The sequence below is a fragment of the Apaloderma vittatum genome, unplaced genomic scaffold, assembly GCF_000703405.1.
Source record: "Apaloderma vittatum isolate BGI_N311 unplaced genomic scaffold, ASM70340v1 scaffold11193, whole genome shotgun sequence".
NCBI classification, from domain to species: Eukaryota; Metazoa; Chordata; class Aves; order Trogoniformes; family Trogonidae; genus Apaloderma; species Apaloderma vittatum.
The window spans coordinates 21,725-35,834 of record NW_009709825.1 but is presented as its reverse complement, the minus strand read 5'-3'; the positions used below and the strand labels follow the sequence as shown (position 1 = coordinate 35,834).

At 37.3% G+C, this 14,110-nt stretch overlaps 1 protein-coding gene across 1 annotated transcript in view; it reads left to right on the top strand.

Annotated features, from left to right (window-relative positions):
- Nucleotides 1-2,398, top strand: part of ODF2L (outer dense fiber of sperm tails 2-like) — a gene marked incomplete at its 5' end in the record, with an annotated part of 16,126 nt that extends 13,728 nt beyond the window's left edge. The window contains 2 exons of the mRNA XM_009867078.1: nt 619-744; nt 2,270-2,398. Of these exons, the coding sequence (XP_009865380.1) occupies nt 619-744; nt 2,270-2,398 (255 nt within the window). The remainder of the gene's footprint in view (nt 1-618; nt 745-2,269) is intronic.
- Nucleotides 2,399-14,110: the final 11,712 nt, after the last annotated feature.

The following is a 14,110-nucleotide window of genomic DNA, read 5'->3' as shown; positions in this document are numbered from 1 at the left end:
TGACCCCCCTTTACTACCCGGCACCCCCAGCGTGGCACACAAGAGCCAGCAGTGGCCTTGGTCACTGTAGGAATAAGTATCAGCAAGAGCCTGTCTGCATCCCAGTCCCAGGCAGTAACTGTAAACATCAGGTGTTATCACTGCCAGTAGCAGGCACTGTCTGCAAAAACATGCTGCTGACTTCAGAAAGTGCAGCCTTTTAGAAGGAACTAAAACTGAAAAGTAAAAATCACTAAACAGGACTAGGTTTTTAGCTAAACCCAGAACAATGAAGTTGTAAGTTTATCACAGATTAATCATGTTGAAATAAACTATCTGAATTTTCTCAATACTGTCTGAAGATATTTATTTGGATTTGTAGAAAATAACTATTTTGGCTTAATTTACAAATGAGTTACAAAAGTGTCTCCCTCCCAGTTTTTTTTTCCCATATTGAAACTTTCAAATTTAGCCAGAATATTTCCCAGATACCTTTAATTTCAGTGCATGGGAAAGAACTAAAGTATTAGACGATGAAATACGAAATAGAGCTGTTAATGCTAAGGTATAAGAAAAGAATTTGGTTTGGGCTTTAAGTGAAAGTAAATGTACATCATTTCTCTCTCATTACTATTATAGGTAGCTGAAGAACTGGAAAAAATGTCATACAGAGAACAAGTCCTTCAGGCAAAAATGCTCATTCTTGAAACTGAAGTGAGAGAGGGGCAAAAAAAGAAAAAACAACTCCTCTGCATATTTCACCATGTGAGTAAGTAATACTATTTATGACTTAAGAAATTACTTGCCACGTTACCGTTTACAGTAAAAGTTCCTTTTAGCAAAAAACATACTGCTAGTACAATTGATACACACTTTTGGGAATAGCAAATTAATTTTACTTGAAAGTACACTTTGTATATTGACATTTCTAATGGACTTAGCAGGTGTTCAGTCTAACTGAATCCATAATCATGTAGTGGTATCACTCTTTTTTCTTTTCCTTCCCTGAGTTGATTACAAGAATCTAATCTTACTGTAATTTATGACAAGCTTTCAGCTTATATACCATTATTATATATATAAGTAGTTAGTAACAAAACTAATACTCTGATTTTTCAGTGTTAAGCCTTTAAATGCCCAGGATCAGTCACCTAGACTTTCAGAAATAGTGTTCTTTGTTCTGACTTGAAGCATTCAAGATAAAAATCAAACCAACTTAAATGCAAACTCTATTCAAGGTTTATGTAAGGCATCAGAGATATGGTTCTGATTTCAGTATACTTCAATTAGTTTCTGTCTATAGCAAGTGTAAATTAATGTCTGCATTTACCATAAAACAAAGGTGTTCTTATACAAAATTAGATATTGGCTAGTGTTTTATTCTACTGAAAATGTTTTTTTCATAGGAATTTCTTCCTATGTTAAAAGAAAATAAAATAAGGCAAAATTGACAGGTATGTTTTCAAATTATTTCTATTTGAAGCTTGCAGTTAAAATATAAATGTGAAAGATACATATGTCTGAGAGAAGAACTGTTCTAAATTATTTAATGGCTTTTTATTCAAATACATTTACATATAGCTGACAATGTGTTATGGAAAATAGTAAGATGTTCTTATTTCTGTTGTTGTGAAACTGGAAACAAAATAGGACTGTGAAGGTAACTTTGTTCAATTATTCATTCTAATTTGTTTATTTTTGTCTGTGTCTGGATTTAAATCTGGCGACAATAATTCCATTTAATAAACAGAATTTATATTAACCAACTAGCATCTGAAATCTGTAACAGACATGAAAGGAAATACCTGGATATCTGTAGTAGATGCATAACAAATTACCTGTGGTGTGCATCAGGTATGGAACTAATGAGCAGATGTTATTGCTATCAATCCTCTTTTTCATATAAGGAACTATAGACATAAAAAGTCATGTTGCACCACAGATCAATAGCAGATGTTTCCTTGAAAAATGAACATGAGGGAGAGTGTAAAGTCTGTAAAGATTGTAAGATGCTAGGAATCTTTCATGATAAAAATTCAGAAGGTTAATTTTTTACATTCCCAGTCTTTCATTTTCTTCTTATTATAAGCGTATTCAACCATGTTCAGTTTGGTCCTGACTGAACATAAATAAAGCTTTTTTGAGGACTTTTTGGGAACCTTCAGTTTTGTGGAGCCTCTGCAATCTTTTACGGGTAAGGCTTATAAAATTGAGGTACTAGTTGTCTTACGTTAGTGTTTTCATTTTAATTTTACTTCTAAGTTGTGCTTTATTTCTCGTTTTTCTTTAGGATGAAAAGCACCATGAAGTATGTTTGAAAGAGCTGGAAAACAGCCTACAGAGGTCAGAGAACAAGAACCAGAGCATCCAGAATTATGTGCAGTTTTTGAAAGCTTCATACATAACAATGTTTGGCTGAATTATTTTGAAATTTCTTTTTATTATTAAATAGATTAAGATTTGACTCTAACTCCTGTTGGAGGCAAGGCTGTTGAGGCCTTGTAGTATTTTACCGGACTGAATACTATAATGTTAGTTCTTCTGTAGGAAATCTTCTGTTGTGGGCAGGGAAAAGCAGGGCAATCACTACTGTATATCCTACTGGCTGGTCACATATGGAAAATTTACCTGATATCACTGGTTTAAAGAGTCGTGTTATTCATGGAACAGAAGGGACAAGGCAGACTGCGTGACAGTAGTGGCAGGTGTGTGAGTGTGGGGTATGCACACAAAGTTGTAAAGCAGTCTGTGAATTTACCACGTGCTAGGTGATACGGATTTATATGCATCCTTTGAAAGCCCATGGTAAGTGCAGGTGATCACGGATTGCCTTTCAGTTTGTGTAGGGGAAGACAACACCCATGGACTGGTTGCACAGTAATGTGTATATTTTAATTATTAATAATGACATAATTTTTATCAGTCATTGTACTTCTGTTACTGTTGAAATCTAGTTACTCACGAGGTAATGATATCTACCTTATGAAGACAATCAGAAATTAGAGAGCACTGGGTTTCCTTCCTCTCTTTTCTCTGTACCTTATGCTACTGCAGTGCATGAGGCAGTTGCCACCACAAGGCTGTCCCATCCAGCCTTTTTTTCCTGTATCCCGTTATGATCAGGCCTATGCTACAGTAATGTTGTACTTCCCTACTTGTATGTGTAATTTAGGTACAGATACAGTTTAAGCTCTGAATGTGTTGATAGACCCGTTCCCAGGGACACGGCGCCAGCAGGGTATTTAAGAATTTGTCTGTGTCTGAGTACAAGAGCTGCTGCTCCCTGAGTGAGTGGCTCACGCTTCGGGCTAAATATTCGGCTGACACAGGGCTAATAAAAAGAACAATTCCGACTGAGAAAGTAGTTGCTTTTAAAGATATATACTGTGATAAGTTATTTGAAACATAGTACATTCAGATAAATATATGTCATTTAGAATGTGTATTTAAATAATACATATATTTTTGACTGAAAACATTAAGTCAGTTCATGCACGGACTACACCTGTTTGTTAAACAGCATGGTTTTTTGTTAGTTATAGTGCGTAGAATGTTGGTGTGTTTGGGTGTTTTTGTAAGTGCTTATCCATCCTAACATGATTTGCTTATGTGCACTTTTTTAAAAATGGAATTATCATTTATTATATATGATATACTAATACTTCTCTTAGATTTGGGGTTTATTTTGCATTAAACACACTTGCAACCATATTTTTATTCATTTAGTTCTGCTTGTGCTATCATAGAATGTCAAAATGTTTTTGAAAGTCCTCGTGCATGAAGGAAAGCACCCAGAAATAAAGTGTTGAATCCAGTCCATGACTGGTTTTTAAAAGGTCAAAAAGGAAAATGATATTCTTTTCATTGATAAATAATACAAAGATATACAGTAACTTGATTTCAGCCTGTCTCCTGCTATTCAGGAAATTAGATTTTTTTTCTTTATTTTTTTCTTCCTGTGTCATTTGAAGTGATGATAGTAATAATAATACTGTTTAATAATAATAATATTTAATAATAATAATACTGACTTATAAACAGGCCATTTTTGTTTGAGTGACAGATAGGATCAAATACCTAATTAATGTATTGTAATACTTTTATGGCAGATTAATCTACTTCATTTCAAAGTGAAAGGGAGAAGACTTTTTTATGTGTAGAGAGTCTGCTGCCATCTTGCCTCCCTTTTATGGCAGAATAAACGGCATTTTGTTGGCTGTAAAACTGCCTTCCAGTTTATCAGCAACATAAATATTTCATATGCCACTCTTCCTTTCAGTGGCACTACTAAAAATTGAAACTAGATCTCATTGGTTAAGCTTCACGTGCTTTTCATCCAGTTCAATCTTTCAAAAAAATCTTCAATAACATTTAATTTCTAGAGTAGCTGTTGCGCATTCAACAACCATCTCCAGATCTCCCACCAACGTCTCAGGCCGAGCCCTTGTTCATTATCACCGTGACCACGTTCCTATTCTTAGCACAGTTTCTCTTTTGCAGAGCGGCAGCTTGCTCGGCTGTGGCAGCAGTCCACTTACTAATTTACAGCTCCACCCACTAAATGCCGCTGTGAATTATAAACTACCCAAGTAAACCGTGTATTTTTAACAGCCTCAATTTTACCGTCATGCCTGCTTATGAAAGTCAAAGACATCTTTGAATTGCAAAAATGCTATGTTGACGTTTCACGTTATTCCCAGGACATTTGCTGTTCCTCCACAGTAAGACTCCCTCCTCCTTTCTCTGCTTGAGAAAATCGGTATATTAATATGCTGCAAAACGCAAAGTGTTTTGTATCAACATTTCATTCTTTTTCTAGTGCGAAAAACCTTGAGAAATCTGAAAAAAGAGGCCAACCTAGAAGCTTTCAAGGCTTTGTGCAGATCCTTTGCTAAAGTGCAGGCAAACTAGTTCTGTCCTAGGTTTTCTGTCCAAGGCTTTATTTACAATTTGTTTCTGAATTTCCTCCTATGCAGTAGAATATTAGGTACTAGTAGAATATGAGGTGCTTTATGAACCACAAAAAACATGCTAATGCCACTGTTTAGTTGTTGGACTTTTTAAAATTGTGTTGTGTTGTAACAGGGATGACATTTGAATTTGCTGTAGCAAATTTCACCCACAGTCTAGCAGCCGTTTACGTGGACTTACTGGACCTACTTGAAGCATGGAGTTAGCCTGGTTGAGACAGCTAGTGATTTAGAAGCCAACTTTTTTTCTTACAGATTACTTTGTAGAGACAAACAATGTACTTCATAGGTTGCCATGATTGATAATAGTTTGATAATCAACACAATTATATTATGTAAATCATAAAATCTACTTCATGTCTGCAGTACTCCATCAAAGCTGTGTAGTATACTGAGTTTTAAGTAGTGCCAATTTATTTATCTCTGTAGATGGCAGCCTGCTATTGATAGGAACAGTCAAGAGGGAGGAAAATGCCTTTAAATAATATAAAATTAGGTGTTGCCGAATGGTCTGGTTTATCTTGTTAAGAATGTTAATGATAAATATATTTTTTAAAATCCAGTCTCTTTCCATTTCAAATACATTTCCTACTTTTATTAAGTCAATAAAACAATTATGGTTTAGGAGAAATTTCACACGGGTATTTCTGAAGAGATATAATCCTATAGTGTCTCTGTAGAGAAAAATTGAGTTCAAGTTCTATAAATGGAGAGTTCAAATATTGTTCTGACCTTCACTAATGACATTCCAACTCTTAGTAATCCAATACAGTTATACTCGAGCATTAACATATTTTGTGAAGCATATGTGATTCAGAAAAAGACATTTAAACACTTGTTTGCATTGAGATTTCCCCAGACCGAAGCATTCAGAGGTGGTAGTATGCTGATATAATAATGGAGGGGAAATGCGGTTGTCTTCTAATGGCGTGTTTCTAGTAGATCCATCATCCCAAGATCTGAAACAAAAATAAGCTCCCCAGAATCAAGTAATTCCCAGAAATAAAATTCCCATGTTGTTTTGTGGGTGACATCCTTTGAATCCTGCTAGGTACTGCTTGTTGATAGCATTCTTGGCATGGTTCCACTCCTGAATTTAGTGTGCTTAAGCAATACTCACATCTGCTGGGGGCACTGGGAGCAGTGGTATCAACTGCAGTTCCTGTTTTTTTATAAAATACTGCTTGCTAGGGTTCAGCTCTTTTGGCTTTCATTGCCAAACTAATGTCTGGAAACAGGATGACTTTATGATTTTTATATAATTAGTCTTCTTTCTTTCCAGCAGCCTAATCACTTCTCAGTTCTTGGCATCATACGTGGCTTTGAATGGTGAATATCAACAATTTCCCTTGTGTCTTCTTGCTATATTTAATGAACTAAAATTCTATGTTAAAATAAGAACTTTGATCCATCCATCCAGTTCTGTGCCTTTTGTAGCACTTTTTAGTATCACATAATGGAAAAAAAAAAGTGGTTCGCTCCGTGAAGGTGTCTTTTGTGAAGGCACATATATTTGAACAGTCAGAGAAAGTATGGAAACTTCCAAGTGCCCAAGCACCCAGTTCTTCACAAGCTCTCTGCTCATCCTTGCTCATGGTGCTCTAATTGTTCTAACCACTCTCCACAGCTTCTAAAGGACACCTTGGTGATTTGGTTGTCCTATCTTTGAATTATATTAAAACTCTTGAAGTTACTTCCTTCCTTCAAACTATTTTTTTTTTCTCTAGGCAGTAACAAGCACATTTTTTAATAATTTTCTAAAACTAATTTTGGAAGTCAGATCAGAGTTGCATTACCTTTGCACACATCAGAGTCTAATGCCCAAGTTTTCTATTCACTGCAGCTGCAACACACTAAGTGAAGATGTAATTGAGCCCCAAGACTTGCTCGCTTCCGTAATCCCAGGGCTTATATGACTGCAGTCAAGATTTTGTCTTGAATAGCCAGTTTTTTTCCTTACAAATGACACATTTCAGTAGCACCTGTAATTTGGTCAATGAAGTACTGGAAACAAGACAATCATGCCAAAAATACCTCAGTGTGATCTCAGCAATTATTTGGTGCTGATTTTATCTGTTTGCATCTAGCACAAGTAGCCCAAATCTTAGAGAAAGACTTTAACAGCAACTTCCCTCTTCACATACTCTCTACAAATCTTACTTATTCAAAACCATCCTAAATTTGCTGGGTTTTTCCTTTTTTTGGCAAAAAAAATATGTTTTAAAATCTTACAGTTACTACTCTCATAGTATCATTTGCTTAAACAGGGGAAATGTGTCTTTTACTGTAACTATTACCTCCTGGATAAATATTGGTTTGTAGTAGTGAACCTCATACTTCATTTTGCGCGTCAGACTTCAGTTCCCAGAGTATGAATACATACATCTAAGAATGGTACACGTAGATGAATTATTTAAAGGTTATATCCGAGGTTACCAGATTTGATGCCAGATTTTAGTGATTTAACATCCCCTTTGCTCCGGGATATATAAACTGAGCACTTCCCATAGGAGATCATAATGAAGACTCATATACAGTTGCAAAGTTGTGTGAAAGAGCATATGGATTACAGAAATCCTTCCAAGGTGAATGCCCAAGCAGTTTGTTTTGGATGAATGGCTAGATGTGGGATGAATAGCTTTTGAGTACAATGTCTGACTGTGCTGTCAAGTTGCTCTGCAAATGAGATTTTTTTTTTTTTATGATAGATGAGGCCTCTTGTGGGGCATGTGAGATTTGATCAGACTTCCTGAATTATCTTACTGTTGTATGTATTTGATTAGCTATTCAGAAGCTTAAGTTCTTGAATCAAAAAATCTGGAATTAATTATGCTGGCTTAACGTTTATCACACTGGAACAGATTAATCATCCTTTGAACTAGATTGTTTCCATACCTATACGTTACTCAATATTAACTTAGGCTCATGAAAATTTTATCAATTAAAAATCCATAGGCCGTCAATAAAGGCTTTCCGGGTCAGTACCGGTCTCAGACATTTCCTTCAAACTAGTAAACTGCTCTCAGTAAACTGCTCTTCTTGTTCCACTTCTGCCATGGCTTTTGGTGCTCCTGACCACTGCTGGCAGAGAGCACATTTCCAGAGATGAAGATGCACGTGGTGATTCACAGTCCCATGCTTGTGTGAGAAATGTGCAGACATGTAACATATTTCAGGCAAGCGAGAGTGTAAATGATTGTGGTTGCAGCTATTGTGGCCTCATTTCAAAAATACACTTCTTTTGTCTGGCATACCCACTATTCCTAGTTAAATGAAATAATATTGTCATATAGATATATCTTAGAACACTAGGTTTCATTCCTCTTCTTCCCCTCTCTTACTTCTGTAAAAATAATATTTGCGCACAAGTTTGTGGGAAGACAAAGTCACAAATATGTAAACTTCAGTATCTTTACTTGGAGGTTGAACACAACTTTTTCCACACATCGTCAGATGTACTGTTGTTCTTAGTTGAGAAGAAACAAAGACAAAATGTAGTTTTTAATCCACACAATGTATTACATCAAATGAAGAAACTATACTCCTATGTTCAGTCTTTATCTAATGGATTTTTTGATATTCTAATACTACCTGTTAGAGTCAATGCCCAGGGTTTTATTACAACTCCATAGGAGTTTTACCACTGACATTAACATAGTCAGGAGTTTGTCATATACTTTTCTACTCACTGCATGTCAAGTAAAAGCCTGTAGCTGGTTTCTGAAGCTGGTATTTTTGTTTTATCCAGAATTGTAGAAAGTTGTGGACCAATTCAACCTAGCCATAAACAAGTGCAGCATGGTTTTAGTCAGAGATCCTGTAGCAGATCCTTAACTTGCCCACTTGAAAATATCTGTATTAAGAGCTCACATGGCTCATAGGACAAAAATAACTTCCATGTGTTAAGCCCCTTAAATCTGTCAAACGTAAGAAATTATTTTACTCAATATAATTAAAAATTTGAACGTGGTAGTTTCAGTGACATATTTCACCACAAATCACATTTCTTAAATATGTCCCTAATGATGTAAAATCCATAGAGTAAGGCACCTGGTAACCATCTGACACTCTCAAGGCATTTGATACTAATTTTAAAGCTTATTGCTCCACTGTGTAAAACTTGGTATTGCCAGCTTCATATTTATTGTGTATGTGTGCTGGCAAATACAAAATTATTATTTAGACTGCACACCTATCTATGTGTGACTATTGGCTATGGCCGTATTTTTGGAATTAGAAACAATAGACATAGCACTCATTTGAATGCCTCTCAGAACAACATACTGCTGACAGCTGCTTTATTCACTAGGTATTAGAACATTAAAAGAAGCTATATTTAGATTCCTTTAAATTAATAATCGGGGGTTTGTAGTTCTTAACCTCTGTGAAAACAAATGATACATTGAGGTTGTGTCTCTGGAGCATCTGCTCAAGAAAAAGGATGTTGAATAGCCTTTCAATTATATTGACCTCTTTAGCTGAAATCCTTCTTCTTAATGAATATATTGATCTTGTGAAAGAAAGGAGATAGCGATTGAAATGGGTAAATTAGATGAAAATTCTACTCACACACCATGTGTGTAGGGCACTCAGAAAATCCCAGAATCACGACCAATACACTAGTAAAAATTACCTGTTTTCTTATTCTATTTTATTCTTCCTGAATACTCACTGTATCAGATTTTGCTCATTTGCTCCTCTTTGCTTTGAGATGATCTGTGCTTCACACGTTGGACAAAGAAATTCTTGTAAAGCCGTGCTTACAAGTGAACAGGCTCGTGCCTTAACAGCATTGCATCTAGTGCATCTTTTGTTAGCAGCTCAGGTACAGGTCGTCTCCTGTGTCTTTCCTAGCAGGGCATCACAGTAGATTATAGTAATTGGGGAAAAAAAAAGGCCTGTAGTGTTGCAAAAAGAAGAAAAGAAAATCCTGCAGAGGACCACGCTCCCACTTGCCAGACTACTGAAGCTGGTACACTAAGAATGCTGATGAGAGGCAGGAATATTCATTTTCTTGCTGAACTCTCCTTCACCCTTGAGAAGCTGTCCTGCCCCACCAAAGATATCCTCTCAGACCCAGGCACAGCCAGCCATGGTGAGCAAAAAAAATCCACTCTTTTCTTCCAGCCTTGTGGACCAAGAAGAGCTGGAACCAGCCGAGCAACCCTTTGATCTTACCTGACATGGGATATTCTGTCCCTTGCGTCATCAGTGGTGGTTGAGACGATTTCCCCAGGCAAAGACAGTTTGGTTGATTCCGAGAGGCTTCTTTGCCTTCGTCACAATTTCAAATAAATTTTCAGAGCTGGAGGGCTTGTGGACTGGAGAAAACTGGATATAATGGATGTTTATCTCTGCTGAACAAGGAGTTCATTGCAGACAGTAAGGACAGGAATCAATCCACAAGAATACCAAGCACCTGGCTGAACCTAGAACCTTGGTTTCTTCCTTCCCATCCCCAAACATCCCCAAATTTTGAGGAAGTTTTGCATTCTCCAAACACAGGCACATGACAGGAGCTGAGTGGGTGTGTAAGTGCACACACACAAGATCCATTTTACACTTGGAAAAAAATATACAACTTTTTTAAAAAGAAAACAATTTGCTGTTTGATACAACCTTGTGAATGGTTTTTATGATTTTTTCAGCTGTATACTAGTGCCAGTAGCTCTCTTTAAAATGTACTTCTAGTCATCCAAAACCAGAAATACAGCAGACTGGGAATGAAACTAAATCCCTTTGGATGCTTGTTTGTTATTTTCATACCTGATCATCTTGTTTGCTGTGGATTTGCTCATTAAAGCCACTGTCACTTTCTAGGCAGCTCCACAGTCTGCCCCTTCCACAGTCATCGCTCTTACAGAAATATCGGGGCAAATCATTTCAGAGATGTTAGTAACATGTGTTTGCAGCAGGAACGATGAATACAACCAACTCCACCATAGAGGTATGACAGCAAAATACCTCCAAAGGGAAGTGGTTTGATTCAGTTTCAGGAAAGCTTTTGTTATGTCTTTGGTCTGCGTGCTTCTCATTTTTGTGCACAATATAAGGTTTACATTGCTGTGATACTTCTGGTAGCTTATGCAGGAATATTCTTGGTAGTACTGTTTTAGTACTAGCTCTGGAAAGGGGGAAGGAAATGAAAGGAAGCACAGTATTATTTCTGTCTTTTATCTGCATGAACTCTCAGATGAGGTTGATTCTGTTCCAATTTCTAAAGCGTATTGCTCTCCTACGGGCATCACCAAACACCTGAGGCTACTTTATCACAGTGTCCAATGAATTTAATCACAGTCCCATATAATTAGTTATTTGTGATAACAGTGGTACCAAAAATGGCCATAGCAACTCTGAGCTGTGAAAAGTTTGGCAGCTGTAACAAACATGGAAAGGTCTCAGGGCAAGTGGAATAAAGCTTGATTATTCTGCATTCTGCATTACACTACATATCAGTGCCTTTTGTACAGTAAGTTAAAATGATTCAGTCTAGGTGTGATTTATGTCGTATTAGCTTATATAACTAAATTAAAATTTAACTAAAAAAATTAATTAAAAACATAATTTGCTTAACATTAACAAATCATTCCTGTAGATTATCTTTGACCATAATATATAATCATATATATTTTCATATATATTCAGAGCTAATTGACATGTTTCCCAATACAAAACAAAGAATGCATTGATGTGAAAAAAATCTTCCCAAGAAGTCTGGAGAATGCAACTATGTTAAGCAGTTCGCAAAGAAGATGTAGACTCTTCATTTCTGATTAATTTTCAAAGCAAGTGCTCACATACATGTATTTTTTAAGAGATTTTACACTTTTCCTGCTACAAAACTTGCAGGTATTTTCAGCAGCACCCAGTTTTTGAAGCTACACATGAAGCTACGCATGAGCAACAAAGAATATATTTTTACACCAAATCAATTGAAAATCAAGTATAATTCCAACCAATTCCTTATTATTTACTCATGTCTCTCAGGTCTCAGAGTCAGAGCAGTGTGACAGCAGGACCTCAGCCACAGGGGGTTTCTGCATTCGGGAAGAGTGGCTGCCGCACATCTGGTCCTGCACCGACGCTTTGGTTTATTCGTGAATCCCCAGCTTCTCTCTGCAGGCGGCTTTTGCAAAGACACTTGTCTGCAAATAGAGTCAAGAATGGGCTTGTGCTACTGCACCTGATCAGTGTAGAGGCACATCCTTGGTCCTTTGGCAATCACCCAGGGACAGCTGAAACTTGCATCTTTCTAAGTGCCCTCAATGTCTTGCTTCTTATGTTTGTTTCTAGCGTTTCACAGTAAAACGCTGATTCTTATTCCCACAGGTAAGAATGATGCTCCTAGGGAAGCCTAAACATTTTTGTGACTATATATGGTTACTGTACTTGCTGTTTTTATTTGGGGATGCACTCTTGCAGGAATTATCATAACCAATAACCATATCTGATTGAATCATGGAAGTTGAATCCAGTGATGACATGCAATATCTGTCTAGTGTTAGCTTTGAACTTCCCTCAGTCTTTAAAACGTAGTGAAACATTTATGATCTCATTCTGCTGGGGAAAAACTCCACATCAAAAGAAACTCTTTTATGTTTCCTTGATTTTATTAATCACAGTTTTAATTCTATAGTTTGTGGTCCACCAGCTGAAGATGCTTAATTAACCGTCAGTGAACTGTGTTGATTTCAGTGAAATCATTGCAGAATTTGCTTCAAAGGTGCCAGATGGATTATGTTTACAGCTAAATTAGCACCCTCATTCTATTTTTAAGTGAAGATCCTTAAAAAATGTATGTACATTTGCAGGAGAGAGTGAAGAATAGGCTGTGGTAACGTTAGAAGGAATGACCATCTGCAGTGTACCGCTGCGCCATGCTCTGAGCATCGCATCGCTGACTCCATGTTACTACAGTGAAGTGTCCCCCCCTGTTCAGTGATGCTTGAAACAAAAGCATTACGCTACAATTATCATATTTCACTGACCTGTGTAATAAAAGACTTTGGCTGGTAAATAGGTATTTACCTCTCAGTGCAGCTGATACAGGCACAGCCTGAGCTCCTGCCCGCGGTGCCAGCAGGGAGAATCATTTGCAGGGGATTTTCAGCAGTGCTCTGGCCAGTGATGGTGCTGGTGCTGATGCCTGGCAGGGAAGCAAGCAAGGGTGAGGGGCAGCTGCCGTGGAGCTGGGCTGTGTCCCAGGAGCCAGTGCAGGGAGAGGGAAGGGGAAGGCAGAGCCCCAGGGTGAGGGGACACATCGCCAGGCACCGAGGAGAAACCAGTGTTCCCAGTGGGCCCAGCACTGGAGTGAAGACAGATCCACACCTGTCCAGCATAACCACAGTTACACTCAGATCGGACTTTTCCCTTTTTCCAGCCCATGATTACCCTTTTAGCAAAGCTAAAATGTGAGAAAAAGAAATATAAACTTCACACCCAAAGGCAGTTTCCACTATTTGTCAATGGACAAAGGAAAGGGACTGTGCAAAGGACTTGAGACAAACTTTTTCTCATTTGTATCTTTTGTTTTACATTTTTATGTTGACTTAAACCCACCAATAGATCTTTCATTTTTTATTAACTCACAAATACTGCTCTCAAGGACACCAGAAGGAAAAAAATGTTTATTTTACAATAAATCAAAGCCCTGCACCACCTGGAAAAATGAAAACTCTGGACAATGTCAGTCCATTTCTTTCTGAGTGAGAATGGTACGGAGGAAGCAGGCTCTGCACAAAGACATATAAACGGTAATGGTAAGTCCAGCAGGAAAGTAAGCAGAAAAAAGGAAACCGAACATTTCAAGTCTGGCCATTATACATGTTGCTGCTTTGCTGACTGGAGGAAAGACTGTCGTCAGGTACAGTGGGAAGATAGCAGAAGCTGTGTAGAAACACTTGCTATCAAGTGTCAGATCAACATTCACTATGGAGGTAGCCTGAACAACCACTTTAGAAAGAGTTCAGAAAATTTCTGTGTTTATTTGTTCTGATTGTAAGTCTAATTTACTCACTGTTGGCTTTTCACAGCTAATAGCTGACCTTATTCCCTCCAGTGAGCCAAAGGCTCAGCTTCCCTCTCATTCACATACAATTCAAAAATATTCTTACTGGATTATTATTAAAAATTCAACAGGTGTAAAAACTGGCAGTCATTCA